This window comes from Nelumbo nucifera, chromosome 6 (genome assembly GCF_055504915.1).
Source record: "Nelumbo nucifera cultivar China Antique chromosome 6, China Antique-T2T, whole genome shotgun sequence".
In the NCBI taxonomy this organism is placed as follows: Eukaryota; Viridiplantae; Streptophyta; class Magnoliopsida; order Proteales; family Nelumbonaceae; genus Nelumbo; species Nelumbo nucifera.
In genome coordinates, this window is record NC_142654.1 from 5314430 (window position 1) to 5337480 (window position 23051).

Here is a 23051-nt window from a genome sequence, read left to right on the forward strand (position 1 = left end):
AAAAATAACACATACCTAATGCGGGTCCCAGCTAGCATTTGGGTCTCAAAATGGGTGGAGTGGATATGGACCTAACCCCGGGTTAACTTTGGCTGTTGGGGCCCACCAGCATAGGCTTTTGAGGCAGTTTCTGGGCTGGGCACATTTTGGGCAGTTCACTCATTCACGCCCATGCTTTGGTTTTTAGTAAAAATAAATTAATATATAATTACTAATTTACCCATTCTTATGGTAATATGGCATTCCCAGAAATTCTCTCAACAGCATAGGATATTGCCCCCCTCCCCTATTTTGCATGAATGATTACTCTCATATTCAAATTAGATCTATTCATGGGTTGGGTAGCCTGTCGGCCCATTTTAATTCAGGCTTGGACATGATTTTAGGCTTGCGGGCTTAGGCTCAGGCTTAAAGCATTTGACCATACTTTTTTTGGGTTGGGGTCGAGCTTTCTCAAAAAAAGCCTGGACTAAGCCCAACCCTGAGCTCGACTTGATAATATATATTTTATATAATAACAAATATATATACAATATTTTTTTGTTAACCTTCTCTTTTTTCAAGTAATAGTGAGATTTTTTTTATTACTTTTGAGTTTTGAGGACTTTTAATATAAATAAAACACTATTTTATTGAATAAAAAAATATGTTTTTAAATTTCTGGTCAAACTTAGGCCTGAGCTTCAGGCTTTATATGAGGGCCGGTCTTGGGCTCAAGACCTAGGCCCGATGGTCAGGCTTGAGCCTGAATGTTTTTTTATTGACACATAGACAAAGCTCAACCCATGAATAGGTCTAGGGGGTGTTAGTTTTTGGGATTTTTAGAGGAGGGAAATTGATCAAAAAACCCATGTTCTTTTTTCTGATTTATGTGGGAACCAAGGAGGGTTTATTTTCCTAGGTACCATTTATCCGGATAAGTGATACCCTTCTCCTAGGTGGGCAAATTAATTTTTTCATCTTTGGAAAATTGCCAACATTTGGATGGGACAAAAATGCCCCTTTTGATAGTGGAACTTTTATGGCTAAAATTGTCAATCATTTTTATTTACTTAAAAAATAAAAGAACATGGGTAAATGTTTTCCATGAAACACTTACCTGGGTAAGTGCATTTACTTGGATAAGTAACTTACCAAAAAGCAAATGGGCCCTAATTCAAACCTACATTCTTAAAGCTTAACAGCCAGATATCTTACCATTGCTCTAAGCAACAACCCCTCAAATATCCTATCATATACATGTATAGTATGATTCATATCCTGATATATCCCCTCTAAAACTAGGTAGGGATATGAGATGCAGTTTCTAGCCCTGCTATCAGCTCTCACCACCTTTGAGAATAGTTATTAATGTTGCTAGAAAAGTGTTATACTATGCCAAGAAAAATTTATGGCCCAATGGGCCAAAGGCAAGTAATCAATACAAAAGAAGTAGGCACGATACTCAAATTTGCATTTAAATACATTAATTAACATCATTATTATCATTTGTCTTATTTTAGAAAAAGTACAAATACAAATACATATAATGCAAATACATAAAGAATACTAGGTTTTGCACTCTACATATTTGTATTTGTACTCATTCCAAACTGAACCTAAAAATATCAACTAACCTTGTTTTAAAGTATTTCATGTGTTGGTGACCCTTAAAATACTTTGAACCTAGTTAAGACATACAGATTAATTGTCTTTGCTTTTTGGACAAAACTTCTCATGACAGCCGAAAATAAATTCACATAAAAAAATAAAAATGTGTAGTGTCATAGGTTGAAACAGTCCAGTTCCTTTCTCAAATGATCTCCAATTAGGTATTACAACTTTGATTTTGAAGTAGAGCATTATTCCCAAACAACACTTGGCCATCTTAAAGTGCCAAACCTACATCTGGTTGAATGACATCATCCCATTAGATATATTGGAGTTGGTTCTTCCTTGGTTCAAATGATAGATATTTCTAGTGAGCATCTCACCATCAATTCATTTATTTCTACACTTCTCTCTTAGCTTCAACTCTTCCATTGTCCAAGCTCTTCTTGCCTCACAAGGTCAAGGTCCATTGTTGAGCCACAACCCACAAATCCGCCCATAGGTCCAACCTCTTCTTGCTGGAGCGATCAATGCATCGAATAGTGCCAACCTCCATCTCAGTCAAGACTTGGACACAAGTGGCATGGAGCCCCATACTCTATTACCCACACATGCATGTTGTAAACATTTCCCTGTGAATAACAACACACAAGTATAGCATTCTACTGGGTAGCAAATCTGAGCAATGTTAAAAAGCAACAAGGTAGTCTTAGATCCTCTTGAACCATAATTAACTACGTAAGAAGTTACCATAAACATAACAAGAGAGGAAATGGGATTCATGTGCGCTATTTTTATCATGGCTTTCGAACCGCCAATGATTTGAACGATTAGGCCATTCGGCTCGGGAATTATTCAGGCAACTGATTTCATTTTGCCCAAACTTAGGCATTGGCAAAAAATCGTTGAATCGATTAATGACCCGTTAACTCAGGTAATCGAACTGTCAACCCACTCAACAATTTTTTGCCGTTTTTTTTTATTTTTTTAATTTTTTTGTGAGAACAAGCCATCCATGAATAATTGAACCATTGACCCAAAAATCAATGGTCAGAATGATTTCATTTCTAAATCGTTTTTTTTTAAACCATGATTTTTATTACTTATTCTACAGAAATAAGGGATAAGGGAGCTCAAGTACAATCACATCTGAAAGGGAATCAAGCAATGGATTGATTAGCTAAATTAGCATATCAATCAAAGCTAGGTAGTTTTGATGCAAGTTATTTTGGCTGAATTATATGTGATATTCTCATAGTTGGGAATGCCTACTCCCATTTTGTGTAGCCCTTCCTTTTCCTATGTTACTAGCACCCGATAAATCCAAAAGAAAACATGTTTATTTCTCTCAATAATATCAACCTGTAAACCAAGGAAATCTCGAGGCTGTGTTTGGTTCGACAAAAGTTTTATATAATTTCCTTAAGAATTTTCTGCCTTTTTTTCTATGAAAGCAGACATAGGATATGTGCTATCTCCTACTTTGTAGGTAGTGCAAATAACAAAGCTGCTCTCACATCATTGTCCGTGCGCTCAAATCAATCCACGTCCTTTCTCATCCTAAGGAGGAGGTGATATTATAGACTCCGTGCTAAAACTCGTTAGATCGGAATATTTCGTTTCAATCGCTTCCCCTAAAATGATTCCAATTCCGTATCTTTCCACGTGTGCACTGTCTAAGCTGTGAGCACTGAACGTACTCATCATCGCAAAACCCACACAGAATAATCACAGAATTACAGTCACATCGGTACTCTTTATACCAGTCATCGTTATTGACTACGGTGCACGAATTGACGAAAATACCCACGAAACTGGCGCCCCTCGACTCTCCCTTTGTAGTTTATTTTCTAATTGGTCGAGTTAGCGCCATTCGAGTTCTCTGCTCACAAGTGTTTGTATATCCTTGATCAATCGGGTAATGCTAATCGAGTTTCGGTAGCAATCTTATAAAGAGAAAAAAAGAACAGGGGTATTTTGGAGATTTCAATAAACTAACATTACGTTCCCTTCATATACCAAAGAGAGTTATTAGTAAGGGAAGAGTGCTTCATTCCGAAAGGTAGAAGGGACGCATTTCCTGCTCCGTTATTTTCTTCCAATCTCATTTTTTTTTTTAATCTGATAACAAAAAAGAAAAAAAAAAGGGAAAAGAAGGGAGAAAGAGGGAGAGAGAGAGAGAGAGAACACCAGTCGTTATTCAAACCCTCCATTTATTCTATCCGTGAGGGAGATGCAAGAATCGGAAACGGGAAACCTGCATTCTTATGGATTTCTGGACGGACTTGGAGCTAGGATCGTATCAGAGGGTCAAGTAAAAGAGCGATCGTTGATGCCGTGAGGTCGTTTGGAGTGGATACTTTGGTCGATTTGGCCGAATATTCCTTTGGAGAATGAACGGCGGGGGAGACGCAGAAGTTGCTTCTCCGGCGGGGCCGCCGCAGTCGCTTGAGTGGAAATTCTCTCAGGTTTTTGGGGAACGGACGGCTGGGGAAGAAGTTCAGGAAGGTATGGCCCTTTCTGGATCCGTAGTACTATAGGGTGTTTTCTGGTATTTGGTGCCCCTAGTTTGGATTAGGGTTTGGTTGGCGTGTGTCGATCTATCTTTGGATCTTCGATTGCTTGGTTCGTCTTATATGCTTTTGTTATAATGGATTTTAATGGGATTTTTGGCTAAAAATATGAAATTTTGTTGTGGAGTTGGTGGGGAATGCTGCTTGTGGACGAATGGTTGCTGCGGAAGTGGCTAATGAATTGATCCATAGTGCCTGTAACGTGCACGAAGAATGTAAATATCACGAGTGAACTAGTTTATTAAACGGGAAAAAAGATAACAGTGTGCAATTGAGCTAGATAGGGGTTTGCAGTTGGATTTTAGGGGGAGTTTTGTTTTTCTGCCGTCGAGAACATCCTTTATGTGTAAATTGATGTATGAGTTGATCCGAGTGCATTTAACATGCACAGGGGATCATTTAATGATGCCAAATAATTTCTTCTTTGAATAGCATGATCCACAGCATGCAGCTAAACTCATTAGACCTGGTATAGTCTGATCTTAGTGAGTCAAAATTTCTGTTTTTATTTCCAACGAGCATATCTTATATTTATGACACTTCTTTTTGGTGTCAGACCTAGGCCTTTTCTTGTCGAAACCATAAGAATACATGGATTTCATGTTACTTTCTGGATTCTCAGTTATTTAGTATTTTATTGCATTAGTTGTACTTTACTTTGGTTGCACTCACTGAATGTCTAGGTCATAGTTTTTCAGTTTTCATTTCATAGATGATACTTTGATTTTTTTTAAGCTTGTCTTGGTTATGGGTTTATGTGCCCTAAACTTCATTCTCAACTGAGACATGTAAGGACTGACTTGGTTTATTGAATGAAGTGAACAACCTGAACTACAGCACATGGACTGGGTATATATTGCATGATTTTGAAGTTTAATTTTATGATCCTCATTTTTAATGTTCACTAAAGGTATTCATTGTTCAAATGTTGTATAAGACCCCCAAGATTTTATTAATGCCACACTTGCCAAAGTAAGATATTATTAAATTCATAAAAAATACACCAAGTTGGAACCAAAGTTGTACATCGAGTCCTTATTGGAAGCCTTTGGCATATGGTGGGGGGCTATATAGGACCCTCTAGAAACACCAAGGGCATTACATTCAACAAATAATGGCGCATAGTTCCTCACCCCTTCAGCCCCTAAACAGAGTCGGACCCATAAAAAATTCCCAGACAGATGTGTTCTTCTACCTGTGAAAGCTTCCCAAGAACCAATGCTACCCACTACCCTACTCATGAGTCAAGACATGAAAATATTGATGCCTTATCTATCCTGAAGGGTGATTGTATGTGCCTTGGCTTACAGTGATAACTCTACACATATGACTGGGTGCTGATAATATATTGTTCATTAGGTATCTACTTGGTAGAGTCCTAGGCTAACTTAATTTGTTATATATCAAGTGGACTCGGTCATTGGTGGTTCACAGGACAAGCTTGCTAATAATATCCTTGTTTTCCTCATCATATTGGCAGAACAAATATAGGGTTAGTATTAGATCTTGGAGATGACATTGAGAGCCCTAGTTCCTTTATTTCGATAGCTTCACCAGGATGCCAATTTATTCAATTCATTAATTGAATGCAGCATGGATAAAGTTCAGAGTAGTCACAGGCTGTGCTTGAGGAGTTGAGTGATGAGAATTTGATCTGTTTACAACTTAACATGGTCAGTTGGAGGAGATCTATACCCTTAGTGAAAGAAGCATGTTAAGTTGGAATTCAGAATTTAAATATGCCTTGTGTTTTTGGCACATAAAGGATAATTGCATTGAAAATGATGAAGATAGGGAGAGAGCTGAAGAAGACTAGGTTATCCAAAATCTTTTCCTTTGATCATAACACTGCCAGTCCATCTTGTGGAAGAATCCACCACTTATAATACAAATCATTTTCTCCCCTATGATTAGTTATGGTATTATATGAAAGTGAAACTATTTAACTATAGCTTCATGATAAACCCTACCTGGATGCCTTTTTAATGTGTTGATCATCTTGTCTTTCCATTATTTTTAGAGCGAGGCCTTCTCATCCTTTTTATAGGAAAGAAAGAAAGTGATTTATTTGGTGAAGGTAAATTTTGAGAACCTTATTGTTAAGCAAGCATATGACATTAATTAGAACGAAATGGAAAAACAGGATTCATGTACCTGACCCCATGTGGTTGTGAGGCAAGCATATCGGTTCAATTAGAAGCAGTGTTACATTGATATGGACATGGGCATCAGAATTTGATGTGTGTTGTGGTGTAATGAAACAAGAACTAGCGGACACATCTATAAAAAGTCTAAACTATTAAAGTAAAATAGTTAATACTTTGCTGAGGGAGTGGAGGAGTGGCCCCTGGAGGCTAGCCATCTTTTGGATGAAGACAGAGACATCCTAGTGTCCATTCAGTATACCCTAAGATGGATTCCTAGGGAGCTTAACAGATTGGTGGATGAGTTAGCAAAAGTGGGTGTTCATAGTGATTTTCTTGTATAGCAGTAATACTTTACCCACTTAATTTTTGTGCTGGAGCGGGTTGTTTTGTTTCATGTACATCCCTTCGTGTACATTTTGTCTCTTTTCGAATGAATACAGTTTCTTCTAAAAAAATAAACATATAGAAAAAGGTCCAAAAGATGTTCTTTCTTATTTAATAACATTTTCTAGAAAAAAAATCATTGTGTTATGTTAAAAAAGCAAGGATAAAAAGAAAAAGGTCACATAGCGGTTTCCTTCAAGAATCAGTGGAGTATTATAGTCCAAAGTGTGTCCAAAATGGACACTTACATCCAGTTAGGAGAGTCCATGCAAAGCTGGTTACAAATCAAAAGTGGGTTTTAATTCCAGATGTATGCAACAACTTTGTCATACATACTAGCTTAGCAAACTGACAAATTGTCTTAGATATTTTTGTGAAAAATGTTAGCAGAGAATAGAGATGCTTTGGTTTTTAAGCAGGTTGACTATATTGGAAGGGAGGTAGTTTGGAGCCCAACTTTCAGGTGACAACTTAATGATTGGGAGATTTCAGATCTGACGGGTCTACTAAAACGACTCCTTAGCCATCAGCCTTCCCTGGACAGGCAAGATGAAAGAGTGTTGAGATGGTCCAGAGATGGTAAATTCTCTGTCAAATCATTTTATGATAACTCAGCTCCTTCCCTTTCTCAGGGTTTCCCTTGGAAGGAGGTATGGATTTCACATACCCCATCTAAGATCAATTTCTTTATGTGGTCAGCTGTAAAAGATAAATGCCTTTTGAAGATTCAGTTAGAGAGGAGGGGAATGTTGTTGGATTCTCTGGTTTGTGTTATGTGTGGACAGAAAGAAGAATTGATTGGTCATCTTCTTGTACATTGCAAATTAGTCAGTTGCTTATTTAATCATTTTTGTGGGCTGTTGAATGTTAGCTGGCGTCATCCGAGGAGTTTGTGGGAGCTATTGCAGTCCTGGAAATTGCAGGGGTTACATCAGAAAGGGAAGTTATTGTGGAGTACAATACCCCATTCAGTTTGTTGGGTGGTGTGGAAGGAAAGGAATAGGAGGGTCTTTGAAGGAAAGAGTGGAGATAAAGATAGTTTGATTCAGCAGGCAATGACATCTATACATTCCTGGTTCTTGGCTAAAGACTTTTTTTTTTTTTTAAATTTTTATCAGTATCGGCTAAAGACCTTTTCAGCAGAATCCCTCATAATGAGTATTTTTTAGTTTTCAAGTTTAGTTTTTATCACAGTAATCTTTTTTGGCTAGCCAGATAAATCATCAGAAATTCCTGGCTTTCAAGTTTAGTTTTTAGTCCTTGGAAGTTTTTGTTGAAGATTTCCATTGAGACTTGATGTATAGTTTCTGGTTGTACATGTTGCATACAAGGTTCAAAATTTCGATATGATACGCCCTGTATCAGGCATATCTTATCGTATCTTTGGGGGTCTGATACACCTGTTTACAGGTGTTTTGGGACCCCACTCTTTTTCAATAAAAAATATTTTAAATATCTTCCCAAAAGCCAAATTTTGAAAAAAAAACTAGTATTTCCGCGTGTATCTAAGTACCGATACGCCTCTGCCGATACACAGAGGCGTATCGATACTTTGAACCATGGTTGCATATATGTTTCACACTGTAATCTTATTTTGTGGTATACTGATAATACAATATTACCTTATCTTTTTCTCAAAAAAAGGGGAAAATGTTAGTCAGATTTCCATTGGTTGTGAAATTATTAGATGTATTTGCACATGGCACTAAAGAGAATGAAGCTCATGAAATTGGGTTACCTCTTTACTGCCTATAGTTAAGGAGGTTGTCTCTGTTTTTAGTTTTTTATTTAATGAGTTGAGAAGATCTCTCACGTGATGGCCTTTTTTGGTGTTTGAGTAGAGAATAGCAGATATGCAATAGAGGCAAAAGGGTCTTTCCTTCCCAGAAGACCAGAAACAGAAACCGAAAAACAGAGCAATAGAAAACCAGAGTGAACCCCTTTGTTTCTCATCCCAAGTTTGTAACTTCATATGATTCTTACCTTTGACATTTACACTATCCTGGAGGTCATGATACCCTGCAAAATTCGTGCCTATTTGTTCCTTAGCAAGATAGAGTATTTGCAGATCTTAGCACCCTGCTAAATGAAGCATACAAGCACCAAGCCAAAGACTTAGCTTTCCTTATTTAGTATGGTGCTTGAAAATTTCCATAGTGTCCAAGTCAATACATTATGTTCTTGTTGCAAAGTAGGTGCACTCTATTCCACAGAATCATCAGGAGGTACAAATCCTTCTATAATAGAGTGCATCTAAATATCTAATCTATAACCCTGTTAAATGAAACATACATGCACCATATCAGAGACTTAGCTTTCCTTATTTGTATGGTCCTTGAAAATTTCCATGGTGTCCAAGTCAATTCACGATGTTCTTGTTGCAAAGTAGGTGCACTCTATTCCATGAGAACCATCAGGAGGTGCAAATCCTTCTATGATAGAGTGCACCTAGTTTATATAGTCGTCACCCTGTATTAACTGCCCATTGAGGTGTCAATAAGCTCTGTCCCTTTATTTTTTTCTCCCAGTTAACTGGGGATGGTGATCCTTTTGATACAATCCTGCAGGTGGTAGGGGAAAAACCTTACTGGGGTAAATTGTAGGCTTTGAAAAGATAAAAAAAGGTGCTGCCAAGTTTGGTTCTAGTGTTTCATTGTATTAAAAAAGAGGCAGACATGACCTTTTTTCTTGCTTTGTGGTGGTTTCGTACTCACCTTTTAATGTGTTTCACACATCTAACTGTATTTTATGGGTTGTATCATTCTTAAACTTGGTACAGACACTAATGTTTGAGATTGAGTATATGCTCATCCGAGTAAATTTTTGTTCTCTCTCCAATATATTGGTAGGGATTAACAATTGGCTTCCTATTTTTCTTTTTCACTGGCTGATATGCTGATTATCCCACTATCCTTTTGCAGTTGATATTATTTCAGCAATTGAGTTTGATAAAACAGGAGATCATCTTGCTACTGGTGATCGAGGGGGCCGAGTTGTCTTATTTGAACGGACTGACACACGGCATGTAAGTTTCTTGGCCATTTGCACATTTCTTTTTAATTATGTGATGTGTGAATTTTTTGATAGTTTTTATGTGACATATGATTACCAATCAATTTACTTGTTTTGGTACTTATTGTTTCTTGTAAAGTGATCATATATGTTCTGTTATGATGTTGTACAGCATGGATTTCGAAGGGATCTTGAGAGGATGGATAATCCAATTAGTAGGCATCCAGAGTTTCGGTACAAAACAGAATTTCAAAGCCATGAACCTGAGGTATATCTTGGGTCATCTCTGATTGAAACTTGTATAGATCCATTCTTTTTTTTTTGTGTACTTTGGGGTGTTAATCAATTGTGCATGTAAATTCAGTTTGACTATCTTAAGAGCTTGGAAATAGAGGAGAAAATCAACAAGATCAGATGGTGCCAGACAGCCAACAGTGCCCTGTTTCTTCTCTCCACTAATGACAAAACAATTAAGTTTTGGAAGGTAGTGTGGCAAAATTTCTGGATTTTTCTTCCTACCATGAGGGTGAAAATGAAAGTGCACTATTTCCCTGGTCATAGTTATTGTATAATCTTTTCAGCTATCATATTACCATGTAGGGCCATATCTCTGGCATGAAACATCGTTTTGAACTTTGTTTTTATTAGAAGATATCCTTTGTACTGGGATGCGTAGAATTATAATGATTTTATTTGTTGTCTTGGTTGGTAAATTGATAAATCTTGTATCTTCTGGGGAAGTTTCTTCTTTGAAAACATTTCTTGGTGCATTCTATTTGCTAGATGCCTTGACATTGAAGAAAGGAAGCCATATCTTAGAATTCACATGTTAACCTCTGGAGATTGAAGAAAGGAAGCCATAAACAAATACCAAATTATATAGAGTAAAAAGAAATATTTTCTAATCATTTAGAGAACTAAAGTGCCATGCCTAGTAAAAGCTAGCATCACTTCTGGTTTAGCTTGAAGAATCATTAGCATGTTAAAAGAAATGCCACGCCTAGTAAGAATTATCATGGATCTCTTAAATTTGCCACATCAAAGGAGCTTTTGTTAAAGATTAATGGATAACTGATCAAACTGTTATAGCCAATAGATATGTTCAAGAGATGATAGGAACTGGAAATAAAGGATTTATGTGCAAACTGGATTCATAAAAGATTTCCGTACTCAAATTGCCATCAGCAGGAGCCTCACAAGACCCAAACTCTTTCAGCAGAATCGTGCTGTTAGAAGAATCTTCTGCAAGCAATATTCCGTACCCAAATTGTCATCCCCCATCATCCTACAAGCCTTAGTCGAGTCTAGGCTTTCTTTACTCAAAGGTTGGTTAACTTCTTCATCCCCTTCAAGCTGTCTTCCCGGTTGCTATCTGTGTCTGAATACTCATTATCTTCTCTGTTAAACTTCGAATTTGGTCTTTCAGGGGGGTGGAATTCTCAACTGCAATCAGCCTCCAAGCTAGATTACTTGCTGTCTATCCAACTGAACCCCGGGGAATGTCAACAGTCCTCTGGGCAAGCTTTGTTGCCGCACCTATCATCTCTTGGGTGTAAGAAACAGTTGAGGGGGGTGGCAAAAGACCTAATTCTCATTCCCTGTCAACCCTAAGGAATAAGGCACGTGACTCATTAAAGATTCATGAGCCTTACAAAAAAACACTTGAGCCCACCCCATTTATGAAACCGAGTTGGGATGGCTCAACCTGCACCTCATACTGTTTGTCCACTCGCCTCTCAACACCTTCAAAATTTGAAAGCACTGCCTGTCCAAAGGACTTGTTGGACACGACACCCCTTTATGACATAATCTGTGCATAGGTCCTCTTGGCCGTCCAATCTTGGGTATAAGAAATCCCCTTCAAATTAATTAGAGAAGCCTGCTGGTCTCCTTTCTTTGCAAGAAACGGTTGCGTTTATTCTTTGAGGGACCTGTTTTGCTTTCCCTTTGATCCACCCTCTTCCACTTTGCGCCTATCACTTTTCACTTCACCGCCGCATGTCTCCCAACCTTCCACATCACCATCTTCTTCTTCCTTCCTGCACCCACCCCAGAGTGATGCATTGGCTCCCAAAACAAACCAAACTTTGTAGCAGAGGCCCTCAGTTTGTAGATTCAGAGTCCTTGGCACCATTTTTGGTTTAACTCCGATGACCCTGATCTTGTCAGCACTCAAATCCTTTGTATCAAAGGCCTCTCAGTGATCACAGTGTTGAAGCAATTCTGTGAAAAGTGACTTCCTGCAACAAATGTATTGGTATGCCGTAGATTTTGAGAGTAAAAGCCCCATCAGTATTCAATACGTCATTGGACAGGGGGCACCATCGGTTTATCAACAGTACTCCCTCACTGGTCTCCACTGTTGAAGTTTCCAGTTCCTTATTTCCACATCCGGCAATGCCTTACCACTTTCGAAAGGCCTTATGAAAGCCATATGTTTATGTTCAACTTCTTCATCACTTTTTTTTTTGAGCAAAAAAACATTGGGTCTAGAATTACACTTCTTTGATTCTCTTCCAGTCAGGGGTCTCTTTCTTCATTATTACTACATATCTCCTTTCTCAATTTTCCTTGATACCCTCCAGAGACAGTTTATGCTCTGCAGATGAGAACCACACTGAGTCAACAAGGTCTGTACCACTCAACTCCTTCTGTACCCCTGTAGCAGAATCTGAGTTGCAAGCCTCTGCCTTGTTCTCTTCCAAGTTCTTTTCTAATACTTCTTCACTTACCCCGGGCCTTTCATTTGTGTTCCTCAGTTCACCTGTTAAAGACAGGAAGTGCTGTAAGGCCTCTGCTACCTGTTTCCAACCCACACTTTGTTTACCTTCTGGGAAGCAGACCAGACTTTTCTTTCCAGGATTGAAGAACTTAGCCAGCATCACATAAGCTCCACATATATTCTCCATTATCTCCACCCAGTAAGTGGTATTTCCTTCCCTGTAAGAGACACTCCAGTTTACCTGCCTTTGTGAGTGGATGGCTCCCTCTAGAAAACCTTTGAACCACAATGTAGCTTTCCCATTCAACACTACTGTTGCCTTTGAGAGTTCATTGATTTTCAATAGAATCCCTCTTCTGGTTTTAACCTCCTCTAGAATTAAGGTCTTGGCCTCAACTCTACATTTCATTCTCCATCTGTTAGCACGAATGAAGCTCCTCTTTCTCCATTGTGATTTCTTCGCCTTGATTGATCAGCAGAGATTTCAATGCCATTTGAAGGAAATAGGTAGACCTGCTTAGATTTAGTCAATTAACAATCAATACAGTGAACCCACATAGTACTAGCTAAACGGAAAGCAATGGATTCTATAATCTTATTCAAAGAATGAGTCAGTCTCCGAGGGCTGCTTCCTGAATTCTTGCTCTGGCTTATGGTGTTCAGGTCTTCATCTTTTGTTGTGTACTGTTGCTTTGGTTTAAGAGGAAATTCTTGGAAAACTTGGGTTATCTGGATACTAAGAGGTCTCTATAGATTACAGTATTGTAGGCATAGATCCTCAACTGCAGAGAGAAAGGGGATTGATTTAGTCATATCCAATTTTTGATAGATCAGGCAAGCTCCTAGTGGAAAGACACTGGAACTCCTATTTATAATGAGAAAAATCATATCACAGGGGATGTTTTTGTAATTTAGAAGAATAGAAGATGTATTTTTTGACTAATTAGGTGTATGCCCCTTTTTAAAAGATGGGATGTGTCCAGATCACTTCCCCTGGGGAAAAGAGAAAGAAAAAGAGAAAAACCTGTTGCAAGAGATTATCATTTGTACTACTTTTGCTGCTTATTTTGGGCTTGCCTTTCTCAGAATTGTCCTCATGGTTTCGCTCAATAGGAATTTATTTTTACTTAATTTTATGGTTGTAATTATTAATTTTTTTTTTTTATCTTGTCCATTGTTCACAACTTTACATATGTGATCAACATTCACCCATTTGATGCGTGCATAAGTTAGCTATGGGCTTAGGAGAATGGTTACTTGAGATTTGCATTTTTACCTTCTCTCAAAAGAAAATTTGCATTTTTTACCTCTGTAGGCAGTGAACTCTCTCCGACACTATTACTGTTTACACTTGCTTGGAGTTTTCTGATTCATGGGTAGTGGCTTCTTAAGCTTGCTGTTGTGTGGTATTTCTGTTTGAATTTTGGCAGGTTCAAGAAAAGAAGGTGAAGAAAATATGTGAGATGAATGTGGACCCCTCGAGGGTGGGAAATGGTAATGTTGCCAGTTCAAGTGTAACAGCTGGTGTGAAACCATATCTTGCAAATGGAGTATGTCCAGAGAGATCGTACAATTATTTGAGCAATGACTTTGCATTTTCACCGGGAGGCATTCCGTCATTACATTTACCTGTGGTAGTTGTATCCAGCCTAGCCTATTGATCTTCTGGAATAATTGTGGTTAATTTCAGTAACATTAGGACATTTGCTATTATTTTATTTGCTGTGCAGAAGTAACACACATTTTTATTTTTTGTATTTAGGTAGCAAGCCATGAGACAAGCCTTGTGGCTAAATGTCGAAGAATATATGCTCATGCTCATGACTATCACATAAATTCCATTTCAAATAACAGGTGCATCTGATTTTTTTTATTGAATATGCTTTTTCTTTTTCATTTGTAGGCTTGTAGTATGTTTCTTCAACTTTCTTCTGGTTGTGTGTGCCTGTCAATTTAACATTTATGCTCTTAGCTTGGGGATATTTTCTCTTTTATTAGAATTAGGCTATTAGCTCAAAAGCTCAGCAAATATCTTTTTTCAATAGTAAAATTCAAGAGAAATTCTTGAAATGATAATAGAGATGATCTACAATTAGGTATAGGTGTAGAAAGAAAACCTTTAAAGAGAACTTTAGGTGTCTCTTGAAGCAAGGCTATATCAAGGATAATTTGGGCAAGAGAGTGGGTCTTGGCAATGTCAAATGAAGTTAAGCTCAACTTTAATGGATGTAGCCTTGGAAAACCAGGTCCATTGTGCATAGTAGGTATTCTAAGGGATAGATCAGGTTACTTTGTAGTCCTCTTTTCATGCTCTTTAGCGAAGGGAGACTCTACATGAGCTGAATTGCTTGCTGGTCTTCAACGACTAAAGATCTGTTAGTGTTAAAGGCCGAACATGCATAACATGGAGGTAGAAGGTGATAGTAGAACAACAGTCAAATTGTTGAATATCCATAAAAAATGGTGGGATATCTGAAAAAATAGTACTCAAGACCCTGGCTGTATAGGCACATTTTGAGATAATTTATCCAACTAACAAGGGAGATAGGAGTGAAACAGAAATGGACCCCCAGAGCACCAAATGGGGTGGCTGATACTCTAGCAAGGCTAGGGTTTACAGAGAACAAATGTATTTGGGGATAATATTTTTAATCCATGGTTGAATCGTCCGGTCAGTCTGCTCAACCTGTCACCTATCCTCCTGGGTCCATTTACCCCCCGATTTGTTTAGTTGCACACAATTGACTTGGTAAACACTAAACAACCTAATGACCTGGCTGGTTGAACTGCCAAATCGTTTGACCTGGTCAGCAAGTTACAGGATGAACTTTGAAGTGAGCTTTGATGGCTAATAGTAAAGGTAATTCATGACCTTCTGGCATTGGAGGAGCCTTTAGGGACTCCCCCAGGAACATACTGGCAACATTTTCAAGATCCATTGCTCAAGGTGATGCCATACTAGTGGAAGTAACAGCTGTTGTGCAAGGATTCCATGTGGCTAAAGCTTGCAATTTGCAAATCTTATAATAGAAAGGGGATTCTAAGGTGGTGGTGCACTGTCTGAAGAATCAAGATCCATAGTTGTATGGGAACATAATGTTGAGAACCTTTTTCCTACACTGGAGATGCCTGGCATCTTTGTAAATGGAAAGGTGATTGCCCAATGTTGGTTACAGCTATTTGGGGTCTGGGGTCTGTTATCCATCTTTGTAGTCTGTGTATACTTGTTCTTTTATATATTCCTATCAAATAGAATATATAATACGAGGGACATGTCCACTCTTTTTTAAATGCAACTTTTGTGTATTTTATTAAAAAAATTATGATGTCACAGGTTTATGACCTGTTTGATCTGGATGGTAAACCGCTGAGGTGCCACCTGGAGGGAAAAGCAGTTCTATTTCTGGGTTGTTTTCTAAAACATTGGTTTAAACTTGTATGGACAATTTGGGGTTTGGTAGCTAGATCTAGCCTAACAATGCAGTTCTCTTTCCACACATAAATATTATTCTTTCTCCACAATTAATGAAATTCTCATTGTTATAAAAGGCCATTACCCAATGTTGGTCTCAGATATTTGGGGTCTTGGGAGGAGTAGAATGGATAATATGGTCCTAACACTTGCAATGCCTTGAGGCTTATGCCTCACCTTTTTGGGCTATTACACCTCAACTATGCCTTGAGCCTTTTAAAACCTTGTTATCAACCCCTTCAAACTTGGCCAAGACCAGTCCAAGATGAGAGATTTAATGCTGACAAGTAATATCTTAGTTCAGGGGCTATTACTTGTGGTGTGTTGAAATCTTGGGCTAACAAGCATGAGAAGTGAATTTTGGACTGAGAATGGCCTCTTTGTGTGAAAAAATCTCAATAGTTAGGTCCACTATCAGTCCACCCCTCCCAAGTCCCTGGATAACCAGGACCAACTAGGGCTGGGTTGAAGTTCAGGTTAGGGTTAGGGTTGAAAAGTATGAACTCAACTTAACTTTGGGTTGGGTTAGGGTTGAGACCATGACCAACCTGAATGCGATTTAACTTAATATTTGCACTTATAAATATTATAGAAATATGAATTTTATGCATGTAAGTACTTATACATATGTGTGTTCACTGTTCATGCATGTCTTCACATGCAGCTATACATTTATAAATGTATATATCTATGCATTTTTTCATTGCAAGTATTTATGTATTAATGTATATGTTGTATACGTATTTATCTATCTATACTTTGTATCCATGTATATTGCATAGTTTTCAAGGCGCCATGTCGATGCTAGGTGATAGGGGGGCGTCTAGTCACCTAGGCGGGTGCCTAGGCATCGCCTGGGCAATGGATTTTTTTATGTAGAAAACATAGATCTTAGGGTAGTTCCCTAGGTACCATAACCATATTTCCTTAATAATTATTCATAATTTTCATAAGAAAAGTAAAGCAATGTTTTAAAACGCGGAGGCATGACGCGAGGCGTTCCACTACCTAGAGGCGTGAGGCGTAGTTCAGAACGCAAGAGGCATAAGCCTCCCGAACACAAGAGGCGTAAGCCTCCTTAAGAGGAGGGGGGTTAGGAGGATGAAGAGGAAGGGGGGATCTCATTTTCTTTATTTTTAATAAAAATATTTTATATTAAGAAGAATAAAGATGCATAACATTAGTTCAAAGGGGGGGGGTCTTGTCGAAGCGAAGCCCCCTAGCCGAAAGGGCAAGGGGCAAACCACTTTCTTTCCCCTCATCTTTTCTTTCCTTTTCTTCCCTTCCCTTCCCTTTCCTTTTCTCTTTTTTTTTTCTTCTCTTTCTTTTTCTTTCCTTTTTTTCTGTCTTTTCATATCAGATGTGCATGAGGCGTACGCCTCTAGCATGCCTCATGAAAAAAGCGCGAGAGGCGTAAGCCTCTTGCACCTGAGGCATACGCCTCAAAGGTGTCAACGCTTCTGGCATACGCCCTAGGGCATTTTGGGAGCACCTCGCCTGGAGGCGTGCCTCCAGGTGTACGCCTCCCACGCCTTTTAAAACACTGAAGTATAGAAAATCAACATATTAATGAGAAGAAGAAAAAGAAGGAAAAGAACATTAAAAAAATATAAGGGCTGAACCCTTATTTTTGTTATAGGAAAATAATTTTAAGTTTAAAGGAAATGCTTTTCGAAAACATGATAACTTTGTTCTTTTACACATAATAATGCTAATATCAAATTAACATGAACCCTTAGAGTCTAGGAACTAAGCACGTTTGGCCAAAGGAAGTAGAGAAGTCAGTCCAACCCGAGATCACCTGAACCCAACTCGTTATGGTTAGGGTTGGGGCTTCAACAAATCGGATTGGGTTAGGGCTGACCTAACCTGACTCGAATTGCATCCCTAGGATCAACACTGTGGTCCCACATAATATCCTCACTTTTGTAATATTGCTTGCCATTGAAAATTCTTTAACCCTCACCCCTCCATATCTCCCAAAAACAACAAAAAGGATAAAACTCCAGAACACCTTTTCCTTGAGTAACTATCAAACAAGGGGTATTACAAAAAGTGACATTACTATTGGGGCGGTGCTTTTTTTCAGATCTTCAGCTAGTCTTATCAATCCTGCAGATCTAGGCATATTTTCTAATACCTATTTTTTACATAATTGCTAAAGCAGTGTTATGTTGTTGCCAATGTTTAAAATGTTCATGTCGGGGTGTCGATGGAAATGTTGGTTGTCCAAATATAGGATGCATATCAGAAATCTTGGAAATTATCATATGGAAATATTGTAAATGCCATGGCAGTTTCTTTGGCAAAAGAAGGGGTCTCAAGGGTTGAGTTATTTTCTGCCACTCTATGATTGTATTATGTTAAGTTTGTTTTATGCTCTCACCTCTAAGGGGAGGTAACATCTCGTGCTTCCTCTTTGGGTGAATATAGACTCCGTTTCTTATTAATTAAAGCATTTTTCACTTATAAAAAAAAATATTGTAAAAATTAATAGACATATGGTAGAAAATTGTAAGATATGCAAAAATATACAATGGTGTTTTATGAAATGATAAAAGAAGCATGGAAACACCTTTTAAAATCATTAAACAAAACTAAGAAACTAAGGTTATAGACAAAATAATGTGTTGTGAAGTTGTTCTGTAAACCTTGAGATTCAAAATTAAGTTATAGAACAAGTTCAAGCACTGCAAACAAACCAGGCCTGAAGATGGTAAGCGACAAACTGGTTCTTTTATGCATACCAAAATTCATTAAGGAATGTTTCATGCCTTTACTGGATCCTTATTAGAATGGATATGTGAAGAATGTTATTGTCTAGGCTAAGAAATTATTTATTCTTTAAGCAATATTTCATCATCTAAGCCTTGTCCCAACTATATGGGATCGGCTACATGAATCCTGTTTTGCCATTCGGTTCTGTTAGGTGCCATATCCATTGTTGCTGGTATTATTGTAAAAATATTTTAATGTACTCAATGCTCAACTTAGTGGTTTATCCCAAGTGAATTTTACAATTGTCAGTTTGTATTTTGTAATTTACATTTCAGAATCCATTCTTTAGTCTTAACTTGTAACTCATTATATAGTATGAATTTCCAACAAAGTGGGAGGTGCCAAGGTGCTTTCCTTGTGTATTTGTTTTGCACATATAGTCATCTAATTGCTCTGATATGCATGTCTTTTTTTTTCTATTCTCTCTCTCTGTGTGACTTGAAATTTGACATTCTCTTATTCCTCCCCTTTTTCCAGTGATGGTGAGACTTTCATATCTGCTGATGATCTGCGAATAAATCTTTGGAACTTGGAAATAAGCAACCAAAGTTTCAATATTGTTGATGTGAAGCCTGCAAACATGGAGGATCTAACTGGTTGGTTCTTTAAATATTTTGAGTAGTTGAACATTTGAACTGATTCTAATTATATGGACTGAGTAGCATTGGTTGGGTGTTTGGGTTTTAAGTTTGATGTCTTTTTTCTATGCTATGCATTTTCTATAAATGGTCCTTAGATTAGAATAGCAAGGGTTATTGATTTCATGTTATAACTGTTTACTTACCATGGGATGTTTGGTGTTGACTGTTGAGTCAAGTGATGTACTCTTCGAAAGTAATTTTAACAGTTTTTATTTGATATTACAAGTTTGAACTTAAAATTTTTTGCTGCAATTGCAGAGGTTATAACATCAGCTGAGTTCCACCCAACACATTGTAATATGTTAGCATACAGTAGCTCAAAGGGTTCAATCCGTCTTATTGATTTGCGGCAATCCGCTTTATGTGATAATCATACAAAATTGTAAGTTTTTGAGTTTTACTTACAATTATCATTTTGGCAGATTAGCAACTCAATTTTGAGTGGTGATAGGGCACATCTCATTTTGATAAACAGGGCAAATCCCTAGTGATGCCAAATGGTATTTCTTTAAAATGACAGGCACCCTATGTACTAAATTTTAATAGGGGTACCTTTTGTATTTTCACAAGGAATATGCCCCGTTTATCAACAATGAGACCTGCCTGCTCCCAGGAAAAGAAAAGATAGAAGTATTAAAGATTTTGGAACAGTGGGGAGGTAAAAAAAAGGATTTTTACTGCTCTGGATATACTTGAAACAAAATTGCTTTTATGTCCCATAGTTAATGGTCTCCTGCATACAGGTTTGAGGAGCAGGAGGCACCTGGTTCAAGATCCTTCTTCACAGAGATCATTGCCTCAATCTCAGATATTAAATTTGGAAAGAATGGCAGATACATACTTAGCCGTGATTACATGACTCTTAAGGTTGATATGTGTCTATAAATATACATTATTTTCTACTAATTGGATTCTGGTTTTGGGGAATTTGCATGTGTGCAATAATATGCATGAAGTTTTAAAATGTTGGTTATATTTGATATTATTAAGCATGCTCAAAATATGTTTTTGCAGGGTTTATCTGTTCTTATAAATGACTGCTTTCATGGATACTTGATACATTATTTTCTACTAATCTGATTCTGGTTTTGGGGAATTTGCACTTGTGCAGTAAATATGCATGAAGTTGTAAAATGTTGGTTATATTTTGATATATTAGGCATGCTCAAAAAATGTTTTTGCAGGGTTTATCTGTTATTATAAACGACTGCTTTCATGGATACTTGATGCAGTGTAAAATTTTCGTGTAAGCAATGCATACTATATTTGTTTCTTACCCCTTGAAATTGTATGTGGAATCTGTGATGGATCATGCTGCTAGAATTGATCCTCCCATCTTAACTTGAGAAAATAACCAAAGATTCACAAGGCAAGGGTGACTAATCAATGTGCTTCATATTGTAATAAATTGAATGTGATTTTTTATTAGTATCTGATGCATAACTGCCAGAAACAATGCTTCTGCTGAACCAACCATCTTAAGGGTAAAGTTTCATGAGGGGATCTGAAGATATAGCTTATATTTATCAAAAAAAGATCTGAAGATATAGCTTATCATCAAGTTTTCCTGAGTAATTATGTGAAGACCTGGGCATTTATCCTATGTCTGATTCTGCTTTTGCTTCTTCCTTCTTTCAGTCCTTTGAAGTGTTACGTAGGTTGATCTGTACCTGTTTGCCCTATTAATTTTGGTAGCCTTTATGAACATTCAAGGAGGATTTAGAGTGTATGTGAAATGAAATAATCTTTTGCTCATAGTTAATGGTGCTTCCTAACTGCCTATTAAACTTCCAGCTTCTACATTCCCTATTATTTTGAGTGACGGGTGATATTCCTTGCTTATCTTACCGTTCCTGACATATTGATATTATTGTTTGTAAATATCAAAGCATACTTTTGTGAATCTATAAGCTTTGTGGTGATCTCTGTCTTGTCATTAAAAATGGATTTCACCAGATCTGGTCTTTCTTCTCACTGAAAACTGTTTTACTTGGCTGCAGCTATGGGACATAAATATGGATGCCGGTCCAGTTGCAACTTTCCAGGTTCATGAATATTTAAGGCCTAAGGTGATATTTTCTTTTTTTTATATATATTTTTTTTCTACTTCAAAGTCCAGACAATGAGATGCATGGATCTGATGCAACATTATTGAATGTTTGGTTGCTGATTACCGATCATATTGCTCTGATCTTTGTCAGCTATGTGATTTATATGAAAATGATTCAATATTTGATAAGTTTGAGTGTTGTCTGAGTGGAGATGGTCTTCGAGTTGCAACTGGCTCATACAGGTATGCATTTCTATCCTTTTAATGTTCTAATGAATAAAGTTACTGAAACTTTAAGCCATGATATCGCATGAACGAGTAATTCTAATACTGTTTCTGTGATCCCAGCAATCTATTTCGTGTATTTGGTGTTATGTCGGGTAGCACCGAGGCATCAACTTTGGAAGCTAGCAAAAATCCCATGAGGTATTAATGATCAGAAAAAAACCAAAGCTGTAGATAAAGTTGTACTTTTGTAGTAGTACTTGGATTTGATATTAGCATCATTGGATAGACTAAATGCAATAAGGCTGATCTTCTGCAATTTTTAGAACCATTGTTTCTTAAATTCATTCTGTTTGCTAATCCATCTTTCTCTTTAATTTTGTTCAGGAGACAAGTACAGACCCCTTCACGGCCTTCTAGATCCCTGAGCAGTCTTACACGTGTAGTCAGGAGAGGTTAGTTTTTTTCTTGTTCCATGGTAACTTTTTCTGGGAGGACTTCATTGTTGGACCGTTATGTGTCTTTTAACCGACAGTAACTTGGGTTGATGTTTTGAATCTGTAATAGGTGCAGATAGTCCTGGAGTTGATACAAATGGAAATGCTTTTGATTTCACGACAAAACTACTCCATCTAGCATGGCATCCAACAGAAAATTCTATTGCCTGTGCTGCTGCAAACAGCCTGTACATGTATTATGCGTAAAGATGATCTAAGAAGACGAGCGTTGTTTTCTGGCAATCTCTTTTGGGTTGCTGTTGTTGAAGGTCAGTTGATCTTCTCCACCAGCCAGTGAGACAAGCAGCATCATCCAACACATCTTCAACATCCCTTAAGTTGTAGAATGCGATCGCATATTGGGGACCAGAAGTGGCTGTTGCAGAATCCACGAGGATGTTAACTGTCATTTGTTGCCAGGCGGGCTGCTTGTCTCTGAGGCTCTGATTATTTTCTTTCCTTTTTCTAAGAGAAGATGCAGTTCCGTTCTTATTTTGTTGGGTTTAGATCAAAGAAAATGTGATTGTAGCTCTCCTACAACCAAAACAAGGCTGTTCAATACTGCCACTAGGTTTGAGATCAAATTTGATGAAACATAATTGTTCCATTACACCGATCTCATTGTCACCTGGGGCTTGGGGCTTGTATTGTTGAACCTGCATTTTGGGGACTTTGAAATTTTATCATGATGATTGTAGTCTTCTACTTATAACTTCCATGCTAATTATCCTTCGTCTCCGTTTGGAACGTGGGAGTCACCAATCTGTTAATCTGCGTTTCTGATAGCCGCAGATTCATCGTCTCCAGAGGTGGAGTTGATATCCTCGTACTGGTTCATCTTCGCTTGGGCGGGTCGAGGCCTTGAGGGTTCTCTGTTCTGATTGTTAGAACATTTGTAAATTTATGAGGTGGTGTTTTGAATAAGACTGCTTGTTTGTTTGAGTCCTTTTTTTTTCTCAA

At 37.7% G+C, this 23051-nt stretch overlaps 1 protein-coding gene across 4 annotated transcripts; it reads left to right on the plus strand.

Annotated features, from left to right (window-relative positions):
* The first annotated feature begins 3623 nt into the window (after positions 1–3623).
* LOC104604411 (serine/threonine protein phosphatase 2A 55 kDa regulatory subunit B beta isoform-like) lies at positions 3624–23051 on the plus strand. 4 transcript variants are annotated; one of them, XM_010268720.3, is made up of 14 exons: positions 3624–4098; positions 9616–9719; positions 9879–9974; positions 10071–10190; positions 13859–14065; positions 14191–14282; positions 19156–19274; positions 19578–19701; positions 20063–20186; positions 21320–21388; positions 21521–21612; positions 21718–21795; positions 21982–22049; positions 22162–23051. In XM_010268720.3, the coding sequence occupies exons 1-14, from the start codon at positions 3984–3986 to the stop codon at positions 22296–22298; spliced, it is 1545 nt and encodes a 514-aa protein (XP_010267022.1). In that variant the 5' UTR covers positions 3624–3983; the 3' UTR covers positions 22299–23051. The 4 variants fall into 4 exon arrangements, with proteins under 4 accessions (XP_010267022.1, XP_010267024.1, XP_010267023.1 ...); XM_010268722.3 differs by having other exon boundaries at positions 22168–23051; XM_010268721.3 differs by having other exon boundaries at positions 3629–4098; positions 13859–14062.

Coding starts and splice junctions, on each gene's coding strand:
- LOC104604411 (XM_010268720.3), top strand. CDS start 3,984: ATGAACGGCGGGGGAGACGCAGAAGTTGCTTCTCCGGCGGGGCCGCCG. Junction 10,191..13,858: donor AAACAATTAAGTTTTGGAAG/GTAGTGTGGCAA, acceptor GAATTTTGGCAG/GTTCAAGAAAAGAAGGTGAA. Junction 21,389..21,520: donor ATGAATATTTAAGGCCTAAG/GTGATATTTTCT, acceptor GATCTTTGTCAG/CTATGTGATTTATATGAAAA.